This window comes from Mercenaria mercenaria, chromosome 16, assembly GCF_021730395.1.
Source record: "Mercenaria mercenaria strain notata chromosome 16, MADL_Memer_1, whole genome shotgun sequence".
NCBI classification, from domain to species: Eukaryota; Metazoa; Mollusca; class Bivalvia; order Venerida; family Veneridae; genus Mercenaria; species Mercenaria mercenaria.
In genome coordinates this window covers 44,356,373-44,373,240 of record NC_069376.1, presented here as the reverse complement: position 1 = coordinate 44,373,240, position 16,868 = coordinate 44,356,373, and the positions used below count along the sequence as shown (strand labels likewise).

Genomic DNA, 16,868 nt, shown 5'->3' with positions numbered 1-16,868 from the left:
CACATGGTTGCAAGTTACTCACCTGAGCTGGAAATCAGTAGACAATGTTAAATTTAAGAAATAATATATCTCATCTAGTGATTTGTCGCTGAATAAGGGAACCAATGATAAGAGGTGAGGCAATTAGTCCTGCAGGGAACCAATGATCGAAGGCGAGTCAATTAGTCCTGAAGGGAACCACAGATCAAAGGTGAGGAAATTAGTCCTGAAGGGAACCACAGATCAAAGGTGAAGCAATTAGTCCTGCAGGGAACCAATGATCGGAGGTGAGGCAATTAGTCCTGAAGGGATCCACTGAAATGAGGTGAGGCAATTAGTCCTGAAAGGAACCAAGAAATAATATATCTCATCTAGTGATTTGTCGCTGAATAAGGGAACCAATGATAAGAAGTGAGGCAATTAGTCCTGCAGGTAACCAATGGTCAGAGGTGAGGCATTTAGTCCTGCAGGGAACCATTGATCAGATGTGAGGCAATTAGTCCTGCAGGGAACCAATGATCAAAGGTGAGGCAATTAGTCCTGCAGGGGACCAATGATCAGATGTGAGGCAATTTGTCCTACAGGAAACCAATGCTCAGAGGTGAGGCAATTAGTCCTGCAGGGAACCAATGATAAAAGGCGAGTCAATTAGTCCTGAAGGGAACCACTGATCAAAGGTGAGGCAATTACTCCAGCTGGGAACTAATGATCAGAGGTGAGGCAATTATCAGAGGTGAGGCAATTAGTCCTGAAAGGAACCAATGATCAAAGGCGAGTTAATTAGTCCTGCAGGGAACCAATGATCAGAGGTGAGGCAATTAGTCCTGAAGGGAACCAATGATCTGAGGTGAGGCAATTCGTCCTGAAAGGAACCAATGATCAGAAGTGAGGAAATCAGTCCTGAAGGAAACCAATGATCAGAGGTGAGGAAATCAGTCCTGAAGGGAACCAATGATCAGAGGTAAGGAAATCAGTCCTGAGGGGAACCAATGATCAGAGGTGTGGCAATTAGTCCTGAAGGGAACCAATGATCTGAGGTGAAGGCAATTCGTCCTGAAAGGAACCAATGATCAGAAGTGAGGAAAACAGTTCTGAAGGGAACCAATTATCACAGGTGAGGCAATTTGTAGTACAGGGAACCAATGATCAGAGATGAGGCAATTAGTCCTGCAGGGAACCAATGATCAAAGGTGAGGAAATCAGTCCTGAAGGGAACCTAACAGGTGAGGCAATTTGTAGTACAGGGAACCAATGATCAGAGATTAGGCAATTATTCCTGCAGGGAACCAATGATCAAAGGTGAGGCAATTAGTCCTGAAGGGAACCAATGGTCAGAAGTGAGGAAATCAGTCCTGAAGGGAACCAATGATCAGAGGTAAGGCAGTTAGTCCTGCAGGGAACCAATGATCAGAGGTGAGGAAATCAGTCCTGAAGGGAACCAATTATCACAGGTGAGGGAATTTGTAGTATAGGGAACCAATGATCAGAGGTGAGACAATTATTCCTGCAGGGAACCAATGATCAAAGGTGAGGCAATTAGTCCTGCAGGGAACCAATGATCAGAGGTGAGGAAATCAGTCCTGCAGGGAACCAATTACCACAGGTGAGGCAATTTGTAGTACAGGGAACCAATGATCAGAGGTGAGGCAATTAGTCCTGCAGGGAACCAATTACCACAGGTGAGGCAATTTGTAGTACAGGGAACCAATGATCAGAGGTGAGGCAATTTGTAGTACAGGGAACCAATGATCAAAGGTGAGGCCATAAGTTCTGCAGGGAACCAGTGATCAAAGGTGAGGCAGTATTTGTAGTACAGGAAATCAGTGGTCTAAAGGCGGGGTAATTTGTCCTATAGGGAACCAATCTTTGAAGTTTGATGACTGCATGACAAAGCTTTCTAGAGATGGAAACAGTATTTTAGTTTCAGACAATTGTGAGCTTGACATTTAATTATCTAATGCCAAAAACTTCAGGGATGATCAATTGACCACATGCAATCGTGAAATTTGAGCAATTTAAGCTTAGGTGTTCTTTTGTTCTTGATCAGAAACAAAACTGTCTACAGAATGATATGACCAAAAGTGGTCTTCTACTGGCCACGGGCAATTCTAGGTACAAAGATACCACTGGCTAAAGTATCTTCAGTTATTGATTGGAAACCATATTATGATATAGATCACTATCCAACAGATGTGAGAAATATAACTAGAAATACATTCTGCATGGCAACAGGCAGAATGTCGAGCCCTCTAGCACCTCTGGACACTTAATGTGACCTTCACCTTAGACCTAGATCTTGTGCATGATACTCTGTCTCATAATGGTGAACATCTGTGTCAAGTTAAATCAAAATCCCACCATGCATGAGGAAGAAATGCTCCGGACAAACTTCAATATGACCTCTGACCTCCAACTGCGACCTTGACCTTTGAGATAGGGACATAGGATTTGCACATGACACTCCTTCTCATTGAGGTAAATATTCATGCCAAATATAAACAAGATTGGTCCATGCATGTCAAAGTTATGGTCCGGACAAAATTGGACGTACGCACGCATATACACCGACCCGCCAAAAGTGACGACTATATTGAACTCACCGCGGGCTCGATAATAAATTGTCGGTCATAAAAGTTGTTTTGTCATTTTATCCTTCAGCAAAGGATGGCTGACAGACCTGGCACAATCGTAGTAGCTCAACTCTTAGCCTAATACTACGCAAAGCTTACCAGATAGTAATAATAGTACAGTATACTAGAGGGTTTTAACAGAGACAAGCATATTAGAATATAAAATAACAAATAATGCTCATGGCAAAACAAACAATTTTATTTTTATCATCAACAAAGACAAGTTAACAACACAATATTTCATATTGCATAATATAATAAAAATCTCTTATAGTTATCTATATAATAAATTTTGCATACAAATACATAACATACATTTATTTACACAGGTACTTCTTAATCCGCGATTCAAGAGGCAGTCATTCTATAATCTGTCTGGAGAAAATGTGAGGAAATAATCATCTATAATAATGTCAGAGAAAATGGACATTATATAACACTGTTAGAGGAACAGTCATTAGACAACATTGTCAAATGAATTTCAAGCATCTGTCCCTGTGTCTCTGGGCGGCATCCCAGGTCACTTGTTCCCTGGTCTTTCGTGGCGGTATTTTTCGCCCAGATATGTGAAAATATATATTTGTTAAGGTATTGTTCGGCAAAATAAATATTGCCCTTTTTCAGTCAACACTTAGTTCACTCTTATATTTTCCCATACATAGTCCTCAGGGTCAGTGCTTCGTTAACGTTGTGAACAGATGCACATAAATGAATTTTATAGGTAGATAAAATTATTTATGTCATTGTTGTACATTTGGGGCGAATTGGTCCCATTCTGAATTATGTTAATTTATATACTACGGTAAAAGCCAATCTTGGAATTCCTTTTATCACGTGATACCGTTGAACCAATCGGGAAACGGCATCTTCCTTCTTCGTCAGCATTCAAGAGTGAATAGCACGCTTCTTTCTTTAATTTTATTTTGGCTAATTTCTGGTTTTATCTTACCACCACCTCCCATTCCACCTCCTCTTTCAAGTGACAATTTTCTAATTTTGAAAGATTTCTCTTAATATGCAAATTCATCTACATTTGTTGATATGCTTTCGGCGGTTTTATCCGCCCTAATATGTGAATATATATATTTATTATGGCATTGGGCTGTAACTTCATTCAGATATGGGAACATATCTATTTGTTAAAGGCGGTATTTTTCGTCCAGATATGTGAAAATATAAATTTGTTAAGGTATTTTTCGGCGGTATTCTTCGCCTAGATATGTGAACACATATATTTGTTAATGTATTGTTCGGCAAAGGCGGTATTTTTCGCCCAGATATGTGAAAATATATATTTGTTAAGGTATTGTTCGGCAAAATAAATATTGCCCTTTTTCAGTCAACACTTAGTTCACTCTTATATTTTCCCATACATAGTCCTCAGGGTCAGTGCTTCGTTAACGTTGTGAACAGATGCACATAAAAAGACATGGTTATAAGGCAACATTGTTAGAGAAATGCTGATACAGGCAATGGTAGTTAGCTAAAGTTTAAATTTTTTGAATTTCATAGTTGTAAAGGTACATGTGTAATTTTTTCTTAAATATGATATATTCAAGTAAGCATCAAAATTCATTGCAATGAAATTAACAAAAAATTTAGACATACAGTTAAACACAGACTGCTGGAAGGCACAAATGCTCAATTTATCAAGAATTTAAAGCAACACAAACAGAGAAAATATACCGGTAAGGAAACTGGTTTGTGTGGACTGCATGAACTGCATGTCAGCCCTGGCGTCCGAGCCACCAATTACTGAGTGTGCAAAGTTTCAGTGTACTAAAGCTAGCTTAGGTCTGGTGACTCTCCTCGCTTACAGGTTTCTGTATCTGTTTATGGATTCAGTATATAAAAATCTTTGGTCCCATTTCATTGTGATGATAATGTTATATCTGGTAATCAAAACCTTTTTTTCCACATAATCCCTTTAGTGAATGCGAAAACGAAAATACACATGTTAAAAGAAATCATGCTGCAGTATAAATTAGGTTTTACTCTTGTTGTGAACAATAATGTATGATCCACCTTTTCTGTAACAAGATTTTTCTATGACTACTTTTTAACCCTTACCCTGCTAAATTTCTAAAATGGACTGGTCCATCATTCAATTTAGGCAGCATCACTGGGTGTTCACTGAAAATTTAATGACTGAATAGCAAACAGTGCAGACCATGATCAGCTTGCACGTCCGTGCAGGTTGATCTTGGTCTGCACTGGTCGCAAAGGCAAAATCACTTGCCGTTAGCAGACTAAGGATTAAATATAAAACAATACCAATGAGATTACACATTATTTTAAATAACTCAGAGGGTGGTAAGAGGAACTATTTTGGGTTCTTTTTCAAAAGTAACTTCAGTTGGCGTACTTTCCAGTGTAAATTTCAACCATTTTGACACTTAAAAAACTCAGTTTTGACCCAATCTGTTAAATTAAATGAAATGTTATAAAACACATCTTTAAGTCTGCATAAAAACATCATTGGAGCCCTTTAGAATGATGTGTAGTTTATATCCAAATCTTTTATCATTTATATAGCTACAGTTTTTAAAAAAACCTTGTTATAGATTAGGTTAATCAAACAGTAAAACTTAACATCACTATCACATTAATGAAGTCTTCATTGAACTACGAGAATCAAGAAATACACACAAAAAATATATTTAACAGGCTAGATGCTGCTCTTTAAGTCTGAAAAATTAATATTAGAGAAAGTATGGAACTAAAGTGTATCATGTAATGATCCCATGAACAATTCTAATAACACAGTCTATATTTGTTTAAGTGAAAAAATTTCTTAAGAATGGACATGATGAGATGGATGCATTTGCTTAAAAATGGCATTTCATAAATTTTTTGTAAAATGCAAATGTTTTTGCACATTCAAAACAAAATAAAAAGAACCTCTAAAATTCTAAAAATGAGACTTTAAAAGCTGCCTTATTTTTAATTGGAGAGGTAAAATAATCAAACGCAACAAAATTATGTAAAAAAAACATAAAAATGATTTTGAATGCATCCAAGTTAATCAGATCAACTTTCATTTAAATATTTATCAACATTTAATTATCAAGCAATGAATTGCCTGAAATGAACTATAAGGGTGTTAGCTCAAGTGGTGCAATATCCAAACATCTGAACGAAGGACTATGGTAAATGAAACATAAGAAGGCCTTGTTTATTTTCATTCTAACATACTTAGTAAAACTTGATAATTAAAAGTTGAATAGTATATAGTGCTGAATAGTATTAATCCAAACAGTAATGAACTATACATCATGCGAATATTTGATTTCAAGACTAACGTCTTTTACCACATTGTTTATCACTGAATATACAACGCTCGATTTCCTTAAATTCTTTGTTCAACTGACAGACAAAGTCAGCCTTATGGAATATAAAATTACTTTACTATGTACTGTACTATACTGTGACTTTAGGAAATGTGACAATAATAATTCTACTTGTCCCTCAAACTTAAAGAAACCTTTTAGCAATGTTGCAAAAAAAAGTAAGGATTTTTTTCTCCAGTTTTAGCTAGCAAATGTATAAAATTTAATGTTCTGATTATGTCCAGAAAATAGAACTGTTCCATGATACTCATCTTCCCAGGAGACATTTAAATTCATTATCACATATACCAGTCTATATATAGAAGTACATCAAAACAAGGAATAATACACAGAACTGACAACTCAGCATGTAGTAATAATTACAATAAACCAGAGTAAGTACTGTCAATTCAGACATTTTCTAAGGGACACTGAAACAGAAAATACTGTGTTTTGCCTCAACCAGTTAAAAGCATCTTACTAACGAGAGGTCATGTCTGATCCCTGATTGGGAGACTGCATGTGCTCAACATTTTTTACTGAAAGTAGTTCTTTTAAGGTCTGACAATAGAGCGATTGTGACTTTCATACTTGTACAAGTGTCAATCCAGAATTAATATCAGGTTGTCAATTGTGCATTTGTTCATTGTTGTATCATTATAGTAGTTAGATAAAGATGTAAGCTAATTTAATTAAATATTGTTTTTTAAGCAAAGTTTACCCTTACAGACATGTTGCTGCACGCAAAAACACCATTTCTTTCATAACGGTAAACAAAGACAATGGCCAACAGACACCAAAACAGCACACCTACTCATATGAAATTATAATGATATGTAGTTACGTATTTTAGCAGAAAAATGTCAAAACAACAGTGGTATCCTCGTGAATTAAAGACTGTTATGTAGTGTTAAGGCCTCTGTTATTACTTATCGACAAACATATCAATTTCTGACATCAATAACATCAGTGACATGCAGCAATCTTCATTACCATGATTTCTGTGCATGTCGGTATCTCGATAAGTAAGCAACAGTTTTTCACAATATTGTTAATTGTTTAAAACTAAAAGTCTGCTTTACAATTTCATATATTAAATATGCAATGCTGCATTTAGCAAGTAACTTGCAATGTCCTAAAACTTTACACTTATCATGTATGCATACAATATCACAACCTCCCTATTATCTGAGTGAAGTACCGAAGTTTTCAGTTATTTGATAAGGACATATTAGCACTGTTGCAGAGTCATTAGTGGCTATAATCCAAGTGTAACTGCCTCATTCTGATATGTCAGTCATGTGCCAATTTCCTAACCTTCAAAGTCTGAACTATTAACTATTTTTCTATATTTCTGAACCAACAGCCATAACATTTTATCTGAAAAGTTCGTACTTTTTTATTAAGGAAAATTTTTCGTGAATTTTGTTAGCTCATAACAACTGCAAATTTTAAAGTATTTGGCCCTTTAAAAAACTCCCTGTATTCACAGTAACAGTAAATAAATGCATTTAAGGACTAGCACAATTAAAGTATCACAGAACACTATATACATAGAAAAAATATTAAAACATTTTGTATGTACATATTACATATGTACAACAACTAACACAATCAAAAGAAAAAAAATGTCAAAATCCACGTAATATTAGGCATTCTATGAGACATTCTAGGGGTCCATTTTATCCTATTTTTCAGCCGTGATGATTATCTCTCAAGAATTCTAAATATAGATCACAGACATTCTGTGAAATCATATAATTTTGTGGGAATTAATTTTAGTGGCTCTGGCTAAAACAACTATTTCATAGGGATATTTATCTCTGGATTTCAATTTTTTAACATAAAACAAAAGGGAATTTTACTGCATGTTGGGACTGAACTTCATGGTTGACTCGACCAAAAAATCCAAAAGGATCAGTCTCACCTGAAAATTAATGATTTCACAGTAAATAAGATTTAACTATAATGTATAAAAAGCTGAATTTCGTTTAATAAATGACAAAATAGATAGAGATTTCTTTTTCAGATCCTTGAAGGCATGTGCTAATTTCTCTAAACACAAACATCTTACAAATTCTTAAATCCCCAATATAGTAATATCCCCATACATAAATCGTTATACTCTGAAACCATGTACTAGTAGTTCCATGGGTAAGAAAGACTTGCAACCTGAGTAAAATCCACTACTTCAGAGCAACACGAGTTCATGGATTTCAATTTTAACTACATGGAAAATTTGCTTACTCCCTGGGTGCCTATTTTCTTTGATTGAAGCAATTATGAAATCTACAAATATTAGTCACTCATGAATATTAATGATGTCACAGTATTCTCATTAACATATTTTCTGTATCACCCTGAATTTTTTTTCACTTTGCTACATACTGTTATAACGTTCACTGAAAAGAAATACACCTTCAGATCTCCAATTTCCATGTACATGATCTGTCCAAACAGTTTTTCAGTACAATTCCTACCAATCTATGTTTAACTAAATGTTAAAACACAGACCTCATCCTATACATGATCAGCCTTTTTCACTACGTATATACAGTATTTGGCAAGAAATACACACTTTCCGAAGGCAGCTTGTCGAAAAAAAAACACTTCAAAAAGTCTTAAAACAATGAAACATTTGAATACATCTCCTGCAGCTTTTCTAATCCATGATCCTGTGCCTAATACAACTAGAATTCTTGAATGATGTATGTATATCACATTTCACATGTCACTTCAGGCATCATACAGCATACATTCCTTGTGACACATTCATTTCTATGAGTGATTTGATTTATATATGTCAACTAGTTGAGGTAAACAAAAAAAACAAAAAATGCCATAAAATAATACTGATTATTATCTTTGAATGTATATTTAATCTATATTCAGAAACATCCATCTTTCTACTAGCAGCAGCCAATCAAAAAGTAACCATTCCATTTTTTTTCACATTACCACCAAACCTGTGTCAAAAGACCATCTGTTAACAGTGACCACTTTGCTCTAACGACCACATATTTTATTTCCAATTTCAGTATTTGCAGATTGTTTTCACCTCTATATAACAGCCACCTGTAAATACTGACCACTGTTTTTTGTATACAGGCTTGACCATACTTTCTATTTGTTTACACAATTTGTTGTCATGTGTTTTTCATTCAAAAGCAACAGCAAAAGGCGGCGTGTCAGCAGATTTCCGGCTATTTTGCGATCGGTGGCAGGCTGCCAATATCGTGAGCATTGTCCTGTTTATGTATTTGTCCCTGTAGGTTCAACTTTGTGATATGTACTTCCTCTACAACACTGGTCTCTGCAGCTTTCTTTCCACTCTTGATTGACTTAGCACTCGGAGCTGAAACATACAAAAATATCAGAGTTAACTTGGATTCTGCATAGGTTTACCATGAGTTTTGTTTTTTATTGCTTGTTCTGCTGGGTTTTAAGTCACACCAACACAACTAAGCAGGAACGACTCAAAATCTCCAGCATTATTTCAGGCAAGAGCTGGCACCTTGGTAGAAACATAACCTTCCGCAAGGCAGCTGGATGGCTTCCTCGCCTGACAACCTGAGTAGAGCCTGAACCCATAGAGGCGAGGTGCAAGTGTTTTGAAGTTGAAGTTAAAAAAAAAATTGTTAAAGATATACCTAAATAATATTTTAGCTCTAGCAAGAAAGGTAATGTCACCTATTCCAGTCATCTTTTTACAAGTGACATATTTCTGCCATATTACAATGATTAACAAAACACTGATTTCTTTGCCCATATTGCCCATTTCAATATCTATAGCATAATGTTACTGTGTTTATTCTAATAAGCACCCATCCCATATACCGACACATATACTTTTTTATAGTCTTGTTGAAAGTGAATTTCAGCAATTCTTTGACAAACATCGATAATAAAAAATTCACTCATAAGAAGCATAAGTTAGAGCTATATATTTCTTTATAATTTTTCTTAATTTGACACATAAACAAATGCACCTCTTCTCCCTTTGCAAAATGCAATGCCTAATGGGACATTAATTGGTGGAGTATATACAGTATTTGCTGAGGCTTAATACAGCCATACACCACTTTTAATAACAACTCACCTCTGTGTGTTTTGATCTCATCATGACTCTGTTCTGCTGAGGCCCCTACAGGGGGTACTCTTTCCTCTTTCTTTGAGCTTTTTCTTTCTTTCAAATTAAGTTTCCATTCATCCGTCTTTGATTTTTCCTTAACTGGAGGCTGAGCTGGAGTCTTGTATGGATCTGTGGAGTGATCTGAGTGGGCTGACTGGTTGCCATGGTGATGTTTAGACGATGTATGCTTCTGATGACTTTGATCTTTACGGCGATGAACTAAGCCTTCTTTTATCCACTCATGTTGTAGGGCCTCTTCTGGGGTCATTCTTGTTGAAGGATCCCAGCTGAAATATTAAAATATAATTACTGATTTTAAGGGACTTACACATTTCATATCTATTTATCTGAAATGTGCAAATGAAGAATTCATATGCCTTTGGAGTAGTGCCTTTGGCCGTAACTGTAAAATCTTATGCCAACAAAACTACCTATTTTACAGCAAACTTTTTAAACAATCCTATAAAACACTGACTATACTAAATTTTTATCCCATATAAGTTAAAAGTTTTAAAAAGAAATTAAGCACATTTTAACTGAAGCAGCAGTCACTGATAAATGTTTCCTTGCAATTTGTGAGAACCTATAGAATTTATTCAACATAAATCAGTTAGGTCTAGCACTAATTATAACCTCAAAATACAAGAGGACATGTATGTACTATGCTAAGTTTATATTTCATATGGTTTATTTAAGAAATAATTTATAGCAAAGAGTGTTTTAGCACTTATTTATGCACGATGGGCGGTAATACGTCGGGCGTAATAATTTTACGGGTGAAATTATTTGTACGACATATTAACGCCCGAGTGCATAAATTGTATTAAAATACGGTTTTGCTATAAATTATTTCGATTCTAATATGCCCTTAATCTAAAACAGTAGATAAAATATAGTAGCACTCTTTCTTGGTCGCAGCAAAAACATTGACGTCACCGCACGTTAATGTGACGTCATTTTAGCATAAGAGTGTTTTAACAGAGAAAAGCATATTAGAATGAAAAATAATGGTGGATTATATTGGAAACTTCCATTGTTTCAAACAGTGAAATTATACATATATATTATCATTGAAATTGCACTACTCAAAAATACAATCAACAAAGATACAGATGTATAAATGTGAAAATACCTACAAAAACATAAATATATTCACTCCACTATATTAAATTTTTAAAAAAATCTAACCATCTTATAGAAATATCTAACTTTTTTCAAACAACAACATTCTGACATCAATACTATGTGCACGCTGTGAATCTGCTCAGGTAGAACAGGTATAATTTGGTTCTAACAATTCAAAAGCCATGAAATACTTGTAGTAATCCAATATTCAGGAATTTTATCATTTGAACATCTTGAAATCTGTTTGTTTTACATGCAAAATTGAAGTATGTTTCACTTGTGAACATCATATTATATATTTTTAGTGGTGGCACAGGCCTACAAAAAAAATTTACACTTGGTTTTCTCTCAGTAAAGAATATTTTCATCTTAAGACTGAACAAAGTGCACCCTCACAATAAATGATTGACACAAAGCGTGACTTACTCTAAACATCTGCGAATGAAGTCAAGAAAATTAGCATCACTCGTCTTTATAGCCTGCTGGAGGTCTTTTGATGAGACACGTCTCTTCTTTCCCTTACTGTTTGTAATACAACGAGGGTTACCTTTCGAATCTGTCAAAATACAGAAGTAAAATAATCATGAGATATGTCTTCTTTTTCCATAACTGTTTGTATTTCAATGATCCTGGTTGCCTATCAAATCTGCGACAGATACAGAATTTGAATCAATATCTAAAATTGCACTTTCTATCTAATACAGTGTAAAGAATGTGTCAGGTATAAAAAAATATATTTATATAAGATTTATGTATGCACAATTTTTAACAGGTACTAGGGAAGTACACATGAAAGAAAAAGAATACATACACATGTATACCAGAAACAGACAGATTTATTATCTTTATGTTGATCAGAGTGATAAAAAAATTCTGACTTTACTTTACTCAAACCAATGATAAATATCACAATGTGAACAGGGAGCCATTTTGTTTCAGCTTAGCGGCATGTGCCTTTTCTCTGCCAGAAAGCCGCTCGACATTCATCAGGCTTCCTGACACTGCCCGGATATAATTAGCTTATTTTGACAGACAGGCAAAGCTTGAGCACCATTAACACTACAGATTCAGATAAATTTAAATGTGTGGGTAATACCACTGAAGGTAAAAATACATTTTGACCTTGACCTACTAACCCAAAAAACATTAGGGGTCATCTACTTCATTTAGCCTGATCATGCTATCAAGTTTGAAGATACTGGATCAAGTGGTTCCCAAGTTATTGAATGGAAATCGTTTTCAAGGTTCAGACCCCTATGATCTTGACCATTGACTTACTGACCCCAAAAACAATAGGAGTCATCTACTCTATTAGCCCAATCATGCTATCAAGTTTGAAGGTCTGGGTCAAATGGCTCTCAATTACTGAAAAGAAACCATTTTTAAGGTTCAGGCTCCTTTAACATTGACCTTTGACTTACTGACCCAAAAACCAATAAAGCTCAACTACTTTATAAGCTCAATTATACTACTAAGTTTGAATGTTCTGGGTCAAGTGATTCTTAAGTTATTGCGTGGAACTTAAACTGTCTGCTCTACCAACAGAAGGGCCGACTGATGTGACCAACAAGTGAAAGCAATATACTCGTGCTTTGAAAGAAGGAGGGCATAAACCTTTGGTATCAGAATGCTATAATGCCAAATAAATGATTTGTATACCAAAGAAAAGACGTCTCCTTGTTGCTTGTTCTAGCACCAGATTAGGCGGTAGACCTAGAATCTCCATTATACACGCTAACTGTTCTACTTCATTTTCTCCTGGAAACAATGGGTAACCTGAAAATACATTTGAAGTCTGAATGTAATTTCTACGAAGAAATTTAATTATAACATGCACCTATTTAGTTATAATTACTGATAAATTACAAAACCTTCTAAAATGAAAACTTATATGGGTGGTAAATTCTCAAGAGAATATGCTTATTCACGCTTTTGTTCCCTTCCTTCATATCAGATACCCCAGCACAAAATGTGGATAACTGCACTGATATAAAGAACTTCTCAACTTTGTGTGCTGAGGTGATGTCATATGCATTCTATGTATTCGATACTGCCTGTGGTGAGCACATGTTTAAGCATATAATCCTAAACTTTTTTGTTTCAAATATGTGTTATACCCATTATAAAAACTACAAAACTGGTATCATTATCATTTTCCAACACATTAAATTATAAACCACATTTCACTGTAAAGGAATTTTTTTCCAGATATAAAACATGAGCATGGCCTGCTGGTGATTACCCTCATCTATAAGTCCTTAACCTAAGGCAATATACAAGTACAAACAAACAAAAATTGACTCTTGGCCTTCTTATTCATCTGATGATTATAAAACAATATTAAACTTTGCTAAGCTATAGCTCCAGACTTTGCAGGTGGTTACTTATGCTTACACTTGACAAATTTAGGGGCAAAAACATTTTGAAAGCAGTTTTGTGCAATCTTTAACCCGTGTTTGTATTGCCAACAATTGGCACCTACTTCTTTAAATCTTTTTTCTGCCATATTATGCTTCCACACATTAAACTTATATGGACCAAATCATATTGACCCTTCTGCTTTGACATTTTTCTTTTTAAATGTTTTACATTTAATCTCTAATCTCTTTAAGTAGATAATCTCTAGCCACCATCAAAAATATTATGTAAATACAAAAAGCTTTGTTATTAAGTGCCGAAGGTGGAATAAATCTGTGATTTACAATGTACATTTTCACTTTAGGTCAAATTCAAGTTAAGTGGGGTTTTCATACTATCTGTCACCAAAAGAATGGGCAAATTTCCTAAAACTGCTCAAGTCCATTAACACTGACAGATTTTAGATTAGAAAATCATTGACATGATATCTGTTAAATTGATTAGCCTTAGTTCAGGATTATCTCTTTTTAAAGACTAAATGTGAAATTTATGCATAATAAATCTTTAAGAAATTGGCCATGTTTTATAAAAACAATCATTTCTGTTTTAAGGTACCCACTACATTTGAGTCATGCCAAGAGAAAACCAACATAGTGGGTTTGCGACCAGCATGGATCTAGACCAGCCTGCGCATCCATGCAGTCTGGTCAGGATCCATGCTGTTCGCTAACAGTTTCTCTATTTGCAATAGGCTTTGAAAGCAAACAGCATGGATCCTGACCAGACTGCGCTGTGCCCTTGTGAAATTATTACGCCCGACATACAACCACCCATCGTGCATAAATAGTGTTAAAACACTCTTTTGCTATAAATTATTTCTTAAATTAATTGGCTCCAAGCTGATTCCAACAAGCCAAAAATTAAGCCATGTCATTGGTCAATTTCATGTTTGTGTTGAGAAACAGCCAATCAAATTCTAGAGTATAGAGACTGGTCTCCAAATTCAGTTTTATAACATTGGTAAACAATGTGAATCAGTCTAAACAGTCTATAAAGCTCTTAACTCATGTTTAATTAAAAAGATGATAATAACTATTATTCAACAAAGTATGAATTTAGATACATTTTACAGTTTCTTACTTTGAAAAAGTCCTTTCTGGTTCTTCATGACTTGCATATATTTCTACCTGTTTTTAAAATATATGGAATATTGATACAAATCTGTAACAACTAGAAGAACATACCAGTATATAATTCAGCAAGGATGCATCCAAAACTCCACATGTCAATTGGCATTGAATATGGCAGACCAAGAATTACCTCCGGCGATCGATAAAACCTACTCTGTATGTATGTGTATACTGTAAAGGAATGGAAAACAAATATATTACAATAATTATTTAAGAATTTCCCACCTGTATTAACTCCTTATCAATTTGATAACCAATTTAAAATGCTAATGTCTGTGACCAACAACTGAGTTCTGCAATATCTCTAAGTTCCATGTGGTAGCTGTAAAAGGTGTCCCAGTACCTGGATTCAGTATTATCATAGAGTTCAATTAATGTCAATGTAACAGTATTCTGCTTAAGCCTGTGCTAGGGGGTCACGAGGGGTGTTACACTTTCTCATTATCTATGAACAGCCTCAGTTAAACCAAGTCTGCTATTATTTTGCTTTGCAGATTTTATTTGCAACATAACAAGTTTTTCACATGCAGTAGATAAGTTAATTTTTGCATCACTTTTTATTTCTCATTTTGCTAGGCAGCAAATATATTTGCAATGTTAAGAATCAGCTGTTCACGGCTGGTTATTCTTCTGGTTACTGTCTCTTAACATTCACAAGTGTTTTGAAAACATGCATCGCTCCGTTAAATATTAGCAAAATTAAATCCACCGGAATTTTACCCACTCTTTACATTACTTTAGAAAAGACTAAATATAGTATTCTTATTAAATTTGTTCAAATTAAACTTAATTACAGAAGTACATATGAACAGATGCTTAACGTTTACTGGAGTGGGAGGGGGAAGCAAAATATTGTTCCTACCTCTTTGATGTTCATAGCAACTTGAGCCAAAGTCTATCACTTTAATGGAACTTTGACCTCGTTGTCGTAACAATATGTTTTCCTGAATTTACAGAATGTTCAACAAATCAATTAAATATCACAAATATGGTAGGTGAAAATATATTAAAATATCCCAGAGTAATGTTGAGAGCTCTCAAACTACTTCATTCCTACCCCATTTCAATTGACATTCTAAAGAACCAAAGATAGCTTACATAAAGTTAAATAGCCAGCCTTAAAACAGAAATGTAAACATTTTATCAGTTAAGCACTACTACTCAAAATTATCAAATGTTAGTAACACACATAAATTGGTTTTACATATAGATGCAAGTGACATTTTGGAAATCAGCAACTGAAGTTGACTTTTGTATTAAGGTATGACTAGTCAAACAGGGGTCAACGTCTACTATAAAACAAATAAGGAAAACATGCTTTAAGTAATACTTACAGGTTTAAGGTCACAATGTATAATTTTTTCTCGTTGCAGCAACTTTAAGCACTGTAGAAGTGAGAAGGCAAATCTACGTATCAGAGCTATACTAAATCCTTGGAAATTGTTCTTCTTTATCAATTCATAAAGATTCATTCTGGAAAACATAACGGGTAAAAGTCAGTAAAGGTCTGTTCACTTTGAAATACTAAAAACTGAACCAGCATTTATTAAAAATATAATATTAACTTACCCCATGAGTAAAAATTTAAATGTGATACAGAGATTTTGAAGTAAAAGTATTCGCACATGTGTTTTATGTTGATTTACGCCATAAATTGTGAAGTCAAAATTATTCCCCCAAGTGAATAGGGTTGACTTACTGCACAAGTTTAAAATGTGATACAGAGATGGTTTCTGAGGTAAAGTATTCTCCAATGTGTATAATGCTGACTTACCCCGTAAGTTCAAATGAGATACAGAGGCTTCCGAAGTAAAGTATATTAATCCTCTCATGTGTATAATGCTGATTTAGCCCATGAGTTCAAAGGAGATATAGAGACTAGGTTTCCGAAGTAAAGTATTCTCCCATGTATATAATGTTGTCTTACCCCATAAGTTCAAAAGTTATACAGAGATGATTTCTGAAGTAAAAGTATTCTCCCATGTGTATAATATTGAACTGATTGTCTTTGTCCTTCCTTCGAAGAGCATCTAAAATCTTCACTTCTACCAATGCCTGATGGTGAAATCTGGGGAGAGATGAGGCCAATCATTATATGATATAATATGTTACAGAACCAGCAGCA

General features: G+C 34.7%; 1 protein-coding gene across 5 annotated transcripts in view; it reads right to left on the bottom strand.

Annotated features, from left to right (window-relative positions):
* Nucleotides 1-2,786: 2,786 nt before the first annotated feature.
* LOC123539623 (dual specificity tyrosine-phosphorylation-regulated kinase 4-like) overlaps nt 2,787-16,868 on the bottom strand; it is a 106,676-nt gene continuing 92,594 nt past the window's right edge. For all 5 annotated transcript variants that reach the window (XM_045324295.2, XM_045324294.2, XM_045324298.2 and 2 more), the window contains 8 exons: nt 16,671-16,811; nt 16,078-16,216; nt 15,606-15,687; nt 14,798-14,914; nt 12,855-12,971; nt 11,622-11,751; nt 10,038-10,357; nt 2,787-9,293 (listed from right to left, as the gene is read on the bottom strand). In XM_045324295.2, the coding sequence (XP_045180230.1) occupies nt 9,142-9,293; nt 10,038-10,357; nt 11,622-11,751; nt 12,855-12,971; nt 14,798-14,914; nt 15,606-15,687; nt 16,078-16,216; nt 16,671-16,811 (1,198 nt within the window). In that variant the 3' untranslated portion in view covers nt 2,787-9,141. The remainder of the gene's footprint in view (nt 9,294-10,037; nt 10,358-11,621; nt 11,752-12,854; nt 12,972-14,797; nt 14,915-15,605; nt 15,688-16,077; nt 16,217-16,670; nt 16,812-16,868) is intronic.